At 35.5% G+C, this 17,469-nt stretch overlaps 1 protein-coding gene across 6 annotated transcripts in view; it reads left to right on the forward strand.

The window, feature by feature from the left end:
• The window catches only part of CTNNA2 (catenin alpha 2), a 967,153-nt gene extending 955,776 nt beyond the window's left edge, over positions 1 to 11,377 (forward strand). For 2 of the 6 annotated variants that reach the window (XM_016123444.2, XM_016123445.2), the window contains exons 19-20: positions 7,253 to 7,369; positions 10,084 to 11,377. In XM_016123444.2, coding sequence (XP_015978930.1) covers positions 7,253 to 7,369; positions 10,084 to 10,371 — 405 coding nt within the window. In that variant the 3' untranslated portion in view covers positions 10,372 to 11,377. The remainder of the gene's footprint in view (positions 1 to 7,252; positions 7,370 to 10,083) is intronic. The other 4 variants (XM_016123443.2, XM_016123448.2, XM_016123449.2 and 1 more) reach the window with 4 other exon arrangements.
• Positions 11,378 to 17,469: the final 6,092 nt, after the last annotated feature.

Genomic DNA, 17,469 nt, shown 5'->3' on the forward strand with positions numbered 1-17,469 from the left:
GGCTCGTTCATCCATTTAATGAAGGTTTATAGCTCTCAGATTCTGGACAATGGCTTGTTCATGATTTGTCTCCTAGTCATGCTGATGTTGCTCAGGGAGGGAGGATAGAGGAAATAGAGGGATCAGAGTGCTGATCTTCTGCTAGCTGGCTCTCCTATAGGGAAGGCAAAAAGGAGCTTTAGCTTTTGAAGAGTATGAACCTTGGATGGTGGTGATATAAAGAATGTCTCTTTATTCAGGAATGACTCCTAATTATGTGGAGGCCTAAAAATCTATTGGCACTTCTCTTGGATTTATTTCTTATTATGTAGGAACAACCTAGAGAGGAGATCCTAAAATGTGGGGAAAGGAAAGGTGCAGGGAGGAAGAAATATAGGAAAAGGAGGTAGAGATTACCTAGATGAACAGAAGTGCCTGTTCACAACTTCTTAAGGGGCCAACATGTCTCAATACTCCCTTTCTCCTTGGAATGCCTTGTTTTGGGTTGAGCAAAAACTGTTCTGCCTTTAATGGTGAGAAAAATGGCTCTAAGCCATATTTAGGGAATTTGTTGACTGTAATTAAGCCTTCATGGGAGTCTCCAAGGTTTACTTACCTATAATTGAAAAAATGCAAATGAAGACAGTTAATCAGTGAACTGGCTGACTATGAAGCGCTACTACCTACCTAAATGAATTAAAACGAAGACACAAATATGCCCAGTTGAGAAAGTTACCTGAGAGGCAATTGGTAAATTTCTCAGCAATGCTGTGGAGATTTTTTTCTTAGCCTGACTGAAATTGCAGTGTTTTCCTGTTAAGGTCTTTGCCTACTTAATCCTGAGCCATTACATACAGATTTCCTAACAACTGCCTTCAGTGTTGGTAGAATACCAGCTGCCTCCCTGGCATCACCAAAGACACTCTTGCAGAAGAAATAATAAACCTCTTGTCCTCCTTTACATCATGATCAATCCACTACTTAAAGCTAATTGGGAGAAGATATTCACTAATAATACATCTAATAAGATGTTAATATCCAAAATATATAAAGAACTCATACAACTCAACAACAAAAAAGCAAACCATCCAATTAAAAAATGGGCAGAAGACCTGAAATAAATACTTCTCCAAAGAAGAAATACAGATGGCCAATAGACATATGAAAAGATTCTCAAGGTCACTAATCATCAAAGAAATGCGAATTAAAACCGCAATGAGATATCTATCACGTGTCATACATCTGTCAGAATGGCTATCATTAATAAATCAAAGAACAAGAAGTTCTTAGTGAGGATGTGGAGAAAATATAACCCTCATACATTGTTGGTGGAATTGCAAACTGGTACAGCCTCTATGGAAAACAGTCTGGAGGTTTCTCAAACAATTATAAATGGATGTACCTTTTGACCTGGCAATTGTACTTCTGGGTATTTATCCAAAAAAAAATCAAAACAATAATTTGTAAAACTCTATGCACCCCAATATTCATGGCAGCATAATTTACAATAGTGAGGATGTGGAAGCAACCTTAATGCCCATCAACAGATGATTGAAGAGAGGCAACTGGTAAGAAATTATGGTTCATATATACAATGGAATATTACTCAGCCATTAAAAAAATAAAATCCTACCATTTGCAATGACATGGATGGACCTAGAGGTTATTATGCTGAGTGAAATAAGTCAGAGAAAGATAAATACCATATGATTTCACTTATATTCAGACTCTAGGAACAACAACAAAAAAAACCTAATCAAAAACTGACTCACAAATATAGAGGACAATTTGGTGACAGACAGAAGGCATGGGGAGTTGGCAGGCTGGAAGAATGGGGTGAAGGGTTAAAGAAGTACAAATTAGTAGTTGATAGATGATCATGAGGATGAGGAGCATAGCATAGGGAATGTAGTTAGCATTAATATATTGGCTAGATGGAAAACCAGGGGAGAGAAGGAGCAATTCAGGAGATCATTTTATAAACTATATAAGTGTCTAATCAATATACTGTATACTTGAAATTAATAAAAAAATCAAATTGTAAAACATTTGTTTTTTGAGATTCCATAATCAAATGAGAATACCCCTGGGATTAATCCAACTTTTCAGTAGTTATCTCACAGTATTTAAGCTATCAAGGATTAATAAATGTTCCAATATTAATAGCTTCAGTGCAATTTTTTTTCTTAACAATAATCACAGCATACCTGTGATGGTCATTTTCACTCAGACACCATACTTGTTAATATATCTAACTAATTTTTATCACTTGATTTTAAATCATCCCCTAAATGTTTTGCACTTCTGTTAATACATGTTTTCTACTTAATGATTTCATTAATTAGCAACTATGATGTCAAGTAATAAATATACAATTTGTCCCTAAAAATTAGCTATGGGAACAAAATTAAATAAATGCAGCATCATTTAGATAAAAAATATTTGTCAGTGGTCCAATTGGTAGTAACAAAAAAGGTTTAAACAAGTTAATTTAAATATGGAAATACAGGTATAGTAGATACCGTGTCAGCTTGTATTAGACCTCTTGGAAGAGGAAGATAGAGAAATTTTATTACCCATGTCTCCCAGCAAACTCTGAGGGAGCAAAATGCCATGAGTGGTTCATGTGTGCCGTGGTCAGCATAAAGGTGAGTGGCAAATTGCTGCCCAGTGTTCACCACTGTCACTGTCTTAACAGTAAGGAATCTAGCTTTGCTAACTGACTCCATTGTTAATGTTTGATGAGAAAGAGTGAGTGTACTAGAACACTGAAATGAGGGCTTGCTGCAGAGGAACTGTTTTTTGCAAGTGTGTAGACATCCATGAAGTAGGATGTCTTTGTTTGCTTTGAGTTATTTATTACCCTGGACTTACTAGAGGGTTTGTTTGTTTGTTTTAGTGTTACTGATAGAGATCCTGGAAAAAGTAGGCAGATATTTCAAGGTATTTTAAATGTATCACAGTTCCTAAGGAGATCAGATATTTCTTGGAAGTCTCATTTTTTAAACATGAAATGTTCTTCTTGACGGATAATAGGCACCAATGCTCTGCATTTCTAACCTCCCATTCATTAACAGCAAAGCTGATTTGTAGTAAAGTCTTTTTTTTTTCTTCCCTGTAAGCAATTTGTGACTCATTTTGGGTAGATAACTGTTTAAATATAAATAAATGACCAGCTCCCATGGAAAGATTCCAGTTTTCTCAAAAGTGTTTGCTTTTCATTTATTGTCAATTTTCCCATCACAACTTCCTACACCCCTCCCCCACCTCTCAAACACTACCCCAGGCCAGAATTTGCACAGCACATTCCCATTAAAATACTTCTTGTTCTGTTAAGCATCTCTGGGGGCTTCCTATTAAAATATCTTGCCAGTGGCTAAAAAGGACTCTGCCTGTAGTTGCAGAACCATTTTAGCATTCTCAAGATCATTAGCGCTATCAGCTCTGACTTGAGAAAATTCAAATAAGATAGATACCCTGGGCCCTAATGTGACTGGATTCCCTCTCCCAGGCACTTCTAAGCTTTTTAAGGTAATCAAGGCAAACTCCTCAGTTTTTATATTTCGAAATCACCTTCAAATGGATTTTTTTTTTTTTTGGATTATTTTAGTCTATTTACTTTTGTCAGTAGTTTCATAGCACTTGCATTATTTTTAATCCAAGGACAGATTGCTTTGTACCTGGGATTTCTATGAACTGCCGTGTGTGATTCATTATTTTTTGGTAATAGATAATCAGCCTTTTTGAAAATAGATTTATTTCCAGGTTGTGTTTCTATCTCTGCATGCATATTTTAAATGGATTAATGTATAGTGAAATTTTAATTGTTTTCTGTAATTATATGTCTGGCCCTCACAAATTAATGTCCCTAAGATATTTACTATATTATGTGCATTTAATCCAATGCATTTCCCTCTACCTCTTTTACATTACATTGCACTTTTGACTATGCTTTTTATGTGTGTTTCTAAAGCCAGCTGTTAAATCTAAACTGCATTTGTTTCATTGCTCATTGGCCCCAGGAAGTTCACCATTAGTATCAAGAGATTGCTAATTATTTAACAGAATAGAAAGTAGCCTTGATTATTGAGAGGATAGTTAGGATATGTCTTGATGATGGTATGTCTTTGATTATTAAAAGAATGTTGATTTTGATCTTGAAAGTAAAATACTGAGAGAATTTTTAGTACATTTAGTAAACTTTTTGACCTGATAAAAGAATATAGATTTACTACTTCATTCAGCATTTTATTATCTCTGTAAAAATGCTAAAGAATGAATATGAAGGGAAGAAGAAATTAGAATTGACATAAATTATAGGCCTATAGTATGCAGAACACTGTTCATGAAACTGTGGGGAAGGCCAATATAAGCAGATTATGTAATTTTTTATATCTAGCTCCCTGAATTTTGCTTTCATAATTCAACTGTCCCTTTGGTAACTCTACCTTCATGTAACAGACACACCTGAAACTCATTAGATCCAACACTAAACTCAGCATTGAACTTTCCTCTTTATCACCTGGGTTAATAGCATTGATGAATACCCAGTTGTACAAGATACAAATTCAAAGCTGTCCATCACATTCAACTATCCAGTCACCAACAATGTTCTATTTCATCCATTAAAATGAGTCTTAGATATCATGCCCACCTTAAAGCTTTATTTTCCTACTCTGTCCCTACTTGACTCAGTAGATTCCCTATTCTCTCTGTTCCTTTAGCACCATACAACCTGCTAAAGTTCTTATCACAGAGCATTAAACCTTTTAGATTATATGTTTATATTTGTATACCCAACACTGAAGCACACTGTTTGGCACAAAATAGATACTCAAAATAGATAGGCGTCTTGGAGGAAGAAATACATGGGTAGGAAGATGGAAGGATAGACCGAAGGGTAAAGAGTAAGTAAGAATTCAGCATTTCAAGAAATGTAGTTGCACTTTCATTTGGGAGTGTAATTGAGTCATGCGGTCACAATTGTTTCTATGGAAACTGAACACCTCTGTGGTGTAAACCCTGTGTTAATGAAAGAGCATGGAACTTAAGACGTGGGGTTTCAGAATTCTTCAGATCTTGTAAATTTTGAGACACTTTAACCACTTTTCGTGACAATCTTTAGCTTTCATATAAAGAATTAGGCAACTCAAATATCTGTTAATGGAAGAATCATCGTTAAGGAAAGTCTTTCCACTAATATTTTCCCTCCATTCAAAACGCAGAATGAGGCTGGCATAGGGAAAGAGAACTCTATTAGGAGTTGAGTGGGGTTGGGAAGATAAGAATGGTAACAGGCAGAAAAATAGCCAGAAAACCCCTCTAGAAATGGCTGTAAAACAGCTCTCCTGTCCTTATTTGCTTTTCCTGAACAGTAATAGAACAAGATGTGAAGAAACATCTGTTACCTTTTTAAAATAATACTTTCATATTTTAAAAGAATAGTGACAGAATTAGGAGAGGCCTAATTTTTGTGGTTTGAGACAGCAGACACCTATGAAATGGAATAGAGAGTATTAGCCTCGCACAACTTGACTGATTTGGGGGCTGTAGATTCTTCTGTCGTACTTGGCACTGGGAAGCTGCATGGTCCAATGGTTAGCTTATAAGCTCTAGAGTTAGGCTGCCTGGATTTAAATCTTGGCTTCTTTACCTCTTTTAATACAATACTGGATAAGCTGTTTGGCCCCTCTAAATCCCAGTTGAGCATAATAGTATTTCCTTTCTCAGGTGGTTGTGAGATTGAATTGAGAGAAAAGAAACCTGGGGAGCTGGTCCAGAGACAGGCTCATGGTCACATTTGCTAAATGTAGGTTCTTATTTTTTTAAGTAGATAAATATTAGCACCTTCTCTTAGACTAGATATAGGAACTGAATGGCACGTCCAGCAGGAATAGAAAGGTCCTTAAGCAGGAAAAGATACAAATTTCTTTCTGTGGAAAATTCCAATCAATGTACATGCTGGCCAGATTGAGGGATGGCTGAGATACAGTCCACTTTTGAGGCTGTTATAAAGCTCCCAAGACCAGCCTAGATAAAGGCTTAGAACACATCAATTAGAGTAGGTGAGTCCCACCCAAGGGTACCACCAGTTGTACAGCTGTGTAGTGGATGAATATGCTTCAGAGAAACTGAGCAAGCGCAAGGGAAAACTTCAGGGCCCAGATTCCAGGCACCGTCACCAGGACAGTGTCTCCAAGCCAGGAAGGTACCCTAAGGCCGAGAAAGACTAAGAAGGACTGAGCATGAAGCAGAACAGCAGAGGGCAGGAGATCCAGTTATAAAGAATTCAGACTCTAAAGATGAGACTAAAAATTAGAGAGCAGGTGAGGTGGAAGCTCTCAACAGATGTCATGATGTTTTTAGGATGTCACCAGGTTTAAAGGACAGGCTTCCACCCAGAGTTAGTAATTGAGATAGGTTCATTCTGAATGACAGATAGTCACTGAGAAAATAAAATCCCAGAGAATAAATGGTGCTTCAGAGAAGTGGTATAGTGGTTCAGATGCAAGCTTTGGAGAGAGAAAGGATTGGTCCTAATTCTTACTTAATCAGTTATTACAGGGACATCTTACATTGCCTCTCTAAGCTTTAGTTTGCTCACTTGTAAAATGGGGGCAATAATAGTTCCCACTTCAAGGGTTTTTTTTTTTTTAACTTACATCATGTAATTAAAAGGATTAGAGCAATGGCAAGCTCAATTAATGTGGGTTATTATTATTAAAACTTTGTTCAGAATCATTTGCATGTCTTGTTTGAAAATGCCATGGTTACAGTGTAAATCACAAAATAGAATGCAATTATGTTAAATAAGTTTTCCTAAACCTTAGATTTAAAAAAATCACCTTGCCATGTAGCTTTACTCTTTTTTTTTTTTTTTTTTTTTTTGATGTATTTCCTTTAGGAAGTGAAATTTCAGAAAAATGTGCCACCTGGAAACCAGGTCTCAGTGCTATTTTGGACAAGCATAAAGGAGATCTGTTTTTTAAATAAAACAAATTCAGATTGTACTGATAATGATCTCAGTCATTCAAGTGGGTATAGGGCATATAGGAAAAATTAGCCTTTGGTAATTCAAATTTCAAGTCACATTTTGTATTAATTTCAGATTGGACTTATTGTCTTGGGGTATATTTGTTCAGGTTTAGTTGGCCAGGTCCTTCAGGTCTTCACTTTGCCTTGCGACAAATTCAGTATCTGCCCTACCAAGTGGTTTGAATGAAATAATTGGCTTTATATTTCAGAGCTGTCTCACTCGTGACCAATGTATTAGGTTTATTCACAGGATTCCTGCTTCAGGCTGGGAGAGCAAAGGGGTTCTGAAGAAGAGACAGGTTCTCATATTTTTGCTGCAGAATTAGACACCATCTATCTGAAAATGGAATCTGTGGTAAAAATCTTCAAATTACTTGTAATCCTTCTCTTTGGATTTACTCAATTCTCCCAAGATTTGCTTTTTTGGGGAACCATTTAATAATACAATAGACATGTCTTCTACTAATTCTGTTGCTCCAAAGCAAATCAATAGAACTGTCCCTGATACTATCATTTACCCTCTTTTTACCAATAGCATACAATAGAATTAACTAACTTCATGAATGAATATTACTCATTTTTGAAACCTGACAGACTTATAGGGAACTGTTAATTGGCCAAGGAATATAGTCTATAGCTTTTAAAGAAACCGTGACTGATCTTATAATTGCCCCAACATTTTACTATCTTATCTCTTTCCTTTATTATTTACACTTCTACTGGGGAGTATAATGGAAAAGATGAAAAAGTGAAATTCAGTCAGATAACTGGTTATGATGTTACTGAACTCATGTGTAACAAAGTTGTGGAATAGTTGGATGAAATAAACCTTCATATATAGTCTATGGGTTTCATTAATTCAGTGGTTCTCAAGCTTTTTCATGCATCAGAATCCCCTGGATTACAAGTTTTTAATTTAGAGAGTTTAAGATTGGTCTAAGAAATTGCATTTCTGACAGGTTCCCAGGTGATACTGATACTGCTGGTTCGGAGACTACTTTGAGAATCACTTCACTAATCCATGCTTGTTTTTTCTTCTGTTAACATGATTAATCAATCTAGAGTTTGCTTTTCTTTAGCTGGCTTTAGAAACTTATGCTATATAAACATTGTGGGTTAAACAGTTAATTTAGTGTTTGTGCACCTTGTACAGTGTAATAGACATGGTAAAGTAAGTAGTTACCCTATTTGGTTGATTTTATTCACAAAGCAGTCAGTTATAATATTTGCTAAATCATAACTCTAATCCACAAAACACTTTACTTCTTTATATTATTGTGGTGTCAATGTAATACTGACTTTTAATCTTATTTTTCTGATGAAACCTCAGTTCTATGGTATTGCAAAGAATTCATACGTTGGAAAGCACCTTTCATTGTTTCCCCAATTGTCTGACTTTTGGGGCTTTCTTGGTGGAAGAATTGGGTTAATTTCTCATAAAGCATTTTTTTTAACTCAGTATAATGTTTATTTAGCTTTACTAAAGGATACAGAACAGAAAACATCATCCAAGAGGTCTGGGATGGAATTTCTGTTACAGGTCACTACTTGGGACATGTTTTGGTCTCAAGAAATGACAAGAAGCTAAAGCAAATGCAGATTGCATCACACAGAGAAGCCACAGTGCTTGGAGTCCCTCAGCCTGAATACTTTGCTAATTATTTCATACCCAGAGAGCTGTCTACCTAGCTCCCATTCTCTAATACAGCTGTAGTCCACCAGTTATAGGTTATACAACAAACCATCTCAACAACTAGGAACAACATTGCTTAGGAACATCCTTGGATTCCTCACTTAACTGCAATGGATATATTTTCTAGGTTGATATTACAAGAAGTTTGATGAACAATCAAACTATATTCAAGCATCCCTGAGGCTATAGTAATATTTTCAGTCCAGCTGTTAATTCCTTCCTGTGTCTAGGTTATGTGTAGAATCCTGGCTGAAAGGGAGTCTGGGAAATATACTTTTTTTTTTTTCTGGTATCTATGGTTCAGGAAGTGAAGGAAGATGGTTGAAACAGATATTAAATGGTCTAGTATATAGTATATTCCACACTGTCTAACTAGTTAAAAGCAGAAAAAAGGTAACCAAAAAAAAAAAAAAAAGAAAAAAATACCTGGCCTGAGAGTCTGGGGATGAACTTCTAAACCTACTGTGCTGAGTTGTGACTTGTCATAGCATTTTTGGAAGTATCTTAACAGGATGGCAGTATGGACGGTAAAACAGTCTCTAAGGATTTCATCACTTAAACTGTGTAAAACTGTGGAAGTTACTGGACCTATGCATGCACCAGCTCTCTCATCACAAAATTGCAATGACAATAAATGCCACTTCATAGATTGTTGTGAGAATTAAATGGAGAAATGCAAAGTTCTTAGAATAGTGTTTGGCACATAGTGCGAAATCAATATTTCATTAACACATGGATATGTGGTCTCACTGAAAGCTCTCTGACCTGTAAGAGCAACATAATTATTGATAGTTTTATAGAAGGTGTATTCAAGACCTGGGAATAGTTAAATGGATTCTTGAGCTCAATACACACTTAAGTAAAAGCCAGAGCACCAACGGGTATACTCAGCTCTTGCCTGCATCCCTACCAATCCTACACTCAAGATAGAGAAATAACCTATGAATATGTACTTCTACTGGGAGGCCATAAAATTATGATGTAACCCCTTTATAACTCTTCATCTTCAGTGCCTGCCAAATGCTTTTCAAACATTTGAGTCATTGTCACCATTAACAACCTGAGATGCTCGAATTCACAAAACTTTTGTTACACTGGAATTCTTACATGCTAAAAAAAAGGACTTTATCTTTAGTGGTATTGGGACTTTAAAAATCTATGCGTCATAGAGTATCCTATTCTCTTTTTATTTTGGGAGTAGGGATAGGGAAATATAGGTGACTGCTTTGTGGCCTCCTCACCTTATCACGTAATAATTTGGACGGTACTGTATACTTGCACAAGCAAAGCATTGTTTTAATGTGAAATTGCACTACCATCTTGTGAATGTTGTGCCTTAACTAACCCAGATGTATCTCCTTCTTCTCCTACTGTAGCTGGACAGTGCTACATCACTTATCCAGGCAGCTAAAAACCTGATGAATGCTGTTGTTCTCACGGTAAAAGCATCCTATGTGGCCTCCACCAAATACCAGAAGGTCTATGGGACAGCAGCTGTCAACTCACCTGTTGTGTCTTGGAAGATGAAGGCTCCAGAGAAGAAGCCTCTTGTGAAGAGAGAAAAACCAGAAGAATTCCAGACGCGAGTTAGACGAGGTTCTCAGAAGAAACACATTTCACCTGTGCAGGCTTTAAGTGAATTCAAAGCAATGGATTCCTTCTAGGACGATAGGCTTTGACAGAAAGGCTTTTTCTTTCTTTTTCCTTTACTTTTTTTAAATTCCATTTTTGTATGCATACCTGCCAACTTGTATGCCTCTGGCATGGGGAAATTAAGGGAGCAGAGTCTGTTTGCATGTAAGATGAGATGTGATCAAACTACTGATCCATCTGTAGCCTGGAGAGGGGACAGGGAAGCCCTGTTCTGAGGTGGCACAGAGTTGTCCTTTGCAACATTCTCATAAAATTCGGTGAAGAGTTCATATTGCAATGTTTACGGGAGTGGGAGGGATGGGGAAAATAAACTTTATTAAAGCAAATTCTAATGCATGCAAGAATCATTAGGTTGGCAGGTATATTAAGTGAAAAATCTGGAAGTGTGATGGTAGAACATAAAGCTTGTATTGCTTCTGTTTCAGTGCAAAATGTACTAGCCAATACGCTTAAGTGTGTGGCCCACAAACTGAACAACTTAACTTATCCATATGTGGATTTTTTACTAAGGGGAAACTAACTCATCCAGCCTAAAATGCTTCTTTTAATCTGTATTCTGTTCTTTCTCTTCTAGTAGTGCCATTACTAGTGCTCATGTTATCAATTTTTCCCCTTTACTGAAATACAATAAATGTTTATTTGAAACAATTATAATCCTTCTGGGGGCACTGGAAGCACAATATAGTGATCAATCTTGCTTTTACTCTTTAAAACAAAAAACAAAAAAACTATGATTTTGCTAGAAATAGGAGGCCCAGTGGTGGAATGTTAGAGGAATGGAAACTGACAATGTGTGAAGGTTTAGAGGCAAATACATAGGTGTAGCTTGGAGTACTGGTATCTAATAGGCCATTGTATCCACTAACTCAAAATAAACACATATAATCTTGACATTTGAAGAATGTTTTCTTTCTTTAAATGTATACTTAATAAAAGATCAGAGCATCTTCTTGAAAAAATGGTTAAAAATGTTTTTGTTTTTAGAAATTGGGGTAAAATAGGTGATATATAAAGAAATCTCTGAGTCATTTTTAAAGTCCAGGAACTGCTTTTGCTTTCTATTTTTCCATTTTTTTTATTCTCTTTCAAACTAAATCTAAAATGAGAAAGTCATGTGTTAAATTTTTCTGGGCCATGTTTAGCCCTGGGCTAAATTTAAGAAACATAATGGGTTCTCAGACAGAAACTGAATATATATATATATGGTGAGGCCCATTAATTTAAAAATATTTTATTCATTTAAAAATATTTATCTAAATTGTAACAACAGAGCCTCTGTCTCATTACTAAGAAGTGAGAAGTAGTCTTTTAGCTATTGCTTGAGGAGTGAGGAAAAGAGCACAAATATTCATTTGAGTGCCTAAAACTTCTCCCATTTAAATGATCCTTACAGGTTAACAAGTTACAATATGTCTCCAGAAGACTTCTGGTAAAGTATACATGTCTGTCTTAGCAATATGATAACATATTGGGACTATGCTTGTATTAATTTAGATGCAAAATCTCAAGAGAGAAGAGACTGAGTAGTTGTGGGAGAAGTGAAGCATAGTCCAAAATCTTATTTAGACATGGTTTCACTCAAATCACTGCTTACCACCACTGGGTGATGAAAATGCCCAGGGTGAGAAGGATCAAGCAGAGAAGTCAGAGTAAAAGCTGTAGACTGATTTTCAGCACTAATCATTAGGTAACGAGTTCAACTATTCTGCCCCCTTACTATATTTACACCTAATAAAGGCCATATATGACAAGCCCACATCTAATAACATCATACTCAATGGCGAAAAACTTTTCCTCTAAAATCAGGATCAACACAAGGTTGCCTAATACAAGTTCTCAAAAATAGTATTGGAAACCCTAGCCAGAGCAATTAGGCAGGAAAAAAGCATCCAAATCAGAAAGGAAGAAATAAAACTCATTATTTGCAGATGACATTATATATAGAAAATCATAAAAAATATTCTACCAAAAACTGTTAGGACTAATAAATGAATTTGGTAATGTTGCAGGATACAAAATTGATATAAAAATATCTGTGTTTCTCTACACTAATAATGAACTATAAGAAAGAAAAATTAAGAAAACAATCTCATTCCCAATTTCATCGAAAGGAATAAACTACCTAGGAATAAATTTAACTAAGGAGGTGAAGGATCCAAAAACTGTAAGACACTGATGAAAGACATTGAAGACACAAATAAATAGAAAGATATTTCACACTCGTGGATTGGAAAAATTAATATTTTTAAAATCTCCATGCTACCCAAAGCAATCTACATCCTCAAAACAATCTCTATCAAACTTTCCAATGTCATTTTTTATGGAAATATAACAATCCTAAAAATTTGCTTGAAACCACAAAGGACCTCATATAAACCATCCAATCTCGAGAAACGACAAAGTTGGAGGCACAATGCTTCCTGATTTCACCCTACTATATTACAAAGATATAGTAATCAAAATAGTATGATATTGGTGTACAGACAGACACATAGATCAATGGAATGAAATATAGAACCCAGAAACAAACCTATGCATGTATGATATATTTGTGACAAAGGAGCCACAATGGGTACAATGGGTAAAGGACAGCCTTTTCAATAAATAGTATGGAGAAAACTGAATACCACATGTGAAACAATGAAACTAGACTGCTACACTAAAATTAATTCAAAATGGATTAAAGACTTGAATGTAAGACTTGAAACCATAAAACTCCTAGGAGAAAAAATAAGCAGTAAAGCTTATCATTAGTCTTGGTGAGGATTTTTTGAACCGGATACCAAAAGCTGGGCAACCTACAAAATGGGAGAAACTCTTGCAACAATTTGTTGAGAACTTTTGCCATAAATAGATTTTGAATTTTGACAAATACTTTTTTGCATTTTTTTCTTAATTCCCACTCTAATAATCCCAAATTTATTCATTGATATCTTTCATTTAGAATAATTATTTGCTCCTTTCCAAATCCTATTTTTTCCATTAATCCATACCCAAATAACTTTGTCTCCCCGTGTGTTCCGAATTCTCTAGTTCTACATAGTAGTTATTTCTCTATCCCTTTTACTTGGCACATTATGATTTTTTTTGGCATATCTATAAAATAAAATGTACATTTGAATCACCAAGCAAAATAAGCTTTCAAAAATATTGGGATTTTATTAATCGTGGTCCCTAAATTTGCTGGTAATAGATCATGTCACTTGATTTATTGTCATGTCATTACAAATTAACCAAATCAAAGAGTACTCACTGTTCACTTTTTCAAAAGTAATGAAAAGAAGTAAATGAACTACAGAATGCTATTAATAATAATTTTAAAATACTAGTGCTAAGGAGTGTCATTAGCAAGATGGTGGACTAGGAAGCTCCAGACCTTTATTCCCCCATGGAAACACAAAATAAACAACATACTGACCAAAGTAGCTTTTGGGGAACTCTAAAAGTCAGTTAAGGATTTGAAGTGGCCAAGTGATTGTCTAACCAAGGAAAAACAACTGTCAATATGAGAGGAAATTTCAGAGAGTTTTGCTTACCTATGTACTGTCCCTTCTGCACAGCATGGTCAGGAGAAAGCTGTCCAGTTCCTGGTTCCTCCCACATGATGGAAGGAAAAGAATGGGATTTGTTTGCATTGTTCTGGCCTCTCTCGAGATTCCCTAAGGATTTGTTTCTATCTTGCCTAATTTGGAGCACTAGTAGAAATGTTGGCGTAGTTTGGATATCAGGTCGGAAACCATTGAAAGCAGTGGCAGGTATCATGCATGTAAGAGCTGAAAGGGTCCTATAAACCCGTGAGCTCCCAAAGGCAAGAGATTTGGGGAAGAAGAATACAATAGAACATATAAGAACTTGAGAAGAAGGAAGACTAAGACTCTTAATAAGATATTTAAAGGCACCCATGAATATGAGGGCATTAGGGGAAAAAGCACACACATGGGCCCAGGGAACGGAAATGCTTAGAAAGCTTTGAAAAGACCATAAGCCTTCATGCCAGGTTGATTAGTATAGGTTTTTCCTTTCATAGAGCCAGTCCATAAAAAAGAAGTGACATTATTCAAATGCCCAACAATATGTTACCTACAAGTGCCTCACAATAGATCTAAGAAAACACATAGGTTGAATGTGAAAGGATGGGAAAATTATTCCATGCAAATAATAACAAAAAGAAAGCAGGAGTGGCTATCCTAATATCAGACAAAATAGACATTAAATCAAAACTGTTACTAGATAGAAAGGACTCTATATGATAGTGATAAAAATGCCAATGCCCCAAAAAGATATAATATTTATAAATGTCTATATATCAAAGTTCCTGAATATATAAGGCAAGCATGGACAAAGTTAAAAGTTAGAAATAGCTCTAGAATAATAGAAAATATCAATACCCCACGTTCAATAATGGGTGGAATACTCAGACAGAAGATCAATAAGGAAATAGAAAACTTGAACAGCATGATAAATGAATTGGACTAAATGTACACAGAACACTCCACGCAACAACACAATACACGTTTTTCTCAAGTGCACATGGAACATTCTCCAGGACAGATCATATCTTAGGCTACAAAACAAGTATTAATAAATTTTAAAAGACAAATTATACAAAGTATCTTTTCTGATCATAGTGGAATGAACCTAGAATCAATAGAAGGAACAATGGAAAATCCTCAACTATGCGAAAATTAAACAAGATCTCAAACATCCAGTGGGTCAAAGAAAAAAATCACAAGGGAAATCTAAAATGTCTTGATATAAATGAAAATAATAGCGTAACATACCCAAACTTATAGAATGTTGCAAAAAGAGTGATAAGGAGGGAAAAGTATAAATGCTTACAGTTAAAAAATGAAAGTCTCACATCAACAATCTAAATTTATACCTCAAGGGAGGAGAAAGTGAGTAACAACAGAACCCAAAGCTAACAGAAGAAAATAATAAACACTACATCAGATATAAAACAAAAAATAGAAAAACAATATAAAATGGAATCAGTAATCAAAAACCAACAAAGAAAAGCCCAGAGTCAGATGGCTTCACAGGCAAATTCCACCAAATATTTAAAGAATTAACATCAAGTATCCTCAAACTCTTCCCCCCAAAAAAACAAAGGAGGAAACATTTCTATACTCATGCTATGAGGTCAGCATCACCCTGAAACTAAAGCCAGACAAAGACACTATAAGAAAACTACAGACCAATGTCACTGATAACTATTGATGCAAAAATTATCAACAAAACCCTAGTAAACAAAATTCAACAGCATATTAAAAGAATTGCATATCATGGTAAAATGAGATTTATTCTAGGTATGCAGATGTGTTTCAACACATAAAAATCAATCAATGTAATACACATTAACAGAATGAAGGGGCCGGGGGAAGTATGTAATCATCTTGATTAATTTTTAAGAAAGCATTTGACAAATTTCAACCTCTTTTTATGATAAAACACCCAAGAAGCTATGTATCAAAGGACATTACCTCAAAATATTAAATGTCACTGACTGGGGTTGTTCTGGCTTGATCAAACAACTGAACTGAATCATTTCACCAATAAGGCCATCCTCTAAATATCTGTAGGGTTTATCTCACTGTTTCTGACAGACATGTGTTTTACTAGGGCATTTAAAATGCTTATCATTTTTACCAAGTCATGATATACTTAATATAGTGAATAAAGATTGTGTTCTGTGAATGTCAAAATAATTAAGGTCTCTATAGGGTATATTTTCTCAGAGAATAAGAAATATAATCCTAATATGAGTTAATATGTCCTGCCATCATACCCACATAAATGCTACTTGCTTTTCATTCTCCTCATTCATTGGTATTGAAAAGAATTTTATTTCCAGATCAATAGTCATATCAAGTGATTCTGGTAATCTTACTCAGTAAAGTTAGAACACTGAACTTAGATTTTTTTAGAGAACGTATTGATTAACTGAATAGAAATAGAACAGACATGACTTCCTCTGCATCTTTTAAGCCTCATAGGGTTATGCCAGGTCTACAATTCCATCTGGGATGTGGTATTGCTTATTTTCTATCATAAATGAAGGAGTAGTTTCAGGGATTCACATGGCTATTTTACCTTAATGACATCTACCCCACAGGTCAGAGAACAAATATAATCATTGTTTCTGCCAGCTACTAAAAATATCTATCCCAATCCTTTACTAAAGGATCAGGAAAATAATCATATGGTATTTTACAGACCCACTGAGCACACTGAATAAGCCTTGAGCAAGGACTCCATGTCTTCTCTGGCCTTCATAAATTTCCACTTTACCCAGGATGAGAGTGGGAATGGGAGCATAATTACATTTGAATCCCTGGGTATAAGTGTCAGTTTAATAGCTCTTATGTATTTATGTTTGCTAATATATAAAGTATTTAGTAAGTGGATATAGGCCCTATAGGGAAGAATTGAGGAATATTTATTATATACATTATATCTGCATTAGGATTCCTCCTCAAGTGCATCTGCTCCTGGGACTGAGAACTAACTCCCACTAGAAGCTAGATGAAGGATTATGATTTTCCATTATGGTGCTGAACTTAATCTTCTATTCCCTTGTTCTTAATCTTGTTGAATACATAAATCAAACAATACCTTTATTTGTTGGCTACCTTGTCTCCAGAAACATTATTTATTAGGCATTGCCACATCTTTGTAGTTAGAGCTCTCTGATTATCATTCCAGCTGCTCATTACGGTAATTGCATTGCATCTTGTCTCTGGTGGTTACATGCTCCAACCTGGCTTTCTGGAGTTCTGGAATCCTATTACCCCCATTGACTTTAGGGAACCCAGTTATATAGTGGTACTTCTCACCATCAAATCTGGCCTACAAAGTACAGTTATTGCTGAGTTGATCAAAGGTTTTGGTGTTTCTGCCTCCCTCACCATCATTTATTACTTTAGTAAATATAATATCAACAGTGTTCGACTCCACTATACCAGAAAAAAAATTATTTCCCTTCCAAGTGTCCACTAGAAGGATAATGTGGGCTGGAACAATACCAGAGGACATTAACTATTCCACATTTCTGGACTGAGCTTATATGATGATTTGGGGAAGATTTTAGGGGAGAAAGAAGATAGATG

The sequence above is a fragment of the Rousettus aegyptiacus genome, unplaced genomic scaffold (assembly GCF_014176215.1).
Source record: "Rousettus aegyptiacus isolate mRouAeg1 unplaced genomic scaffold, mRouAeg1.p scaffold_m13_p_7, whole genome shotgun sequence".
In the NCBI taxonomy this organism is placed as follows: Eukaryota; Metazoa; Chordata; class Mammalia; order Chiroptera; family Pteropodidae; genus Rousettus; species Rousettus aegyptiacus.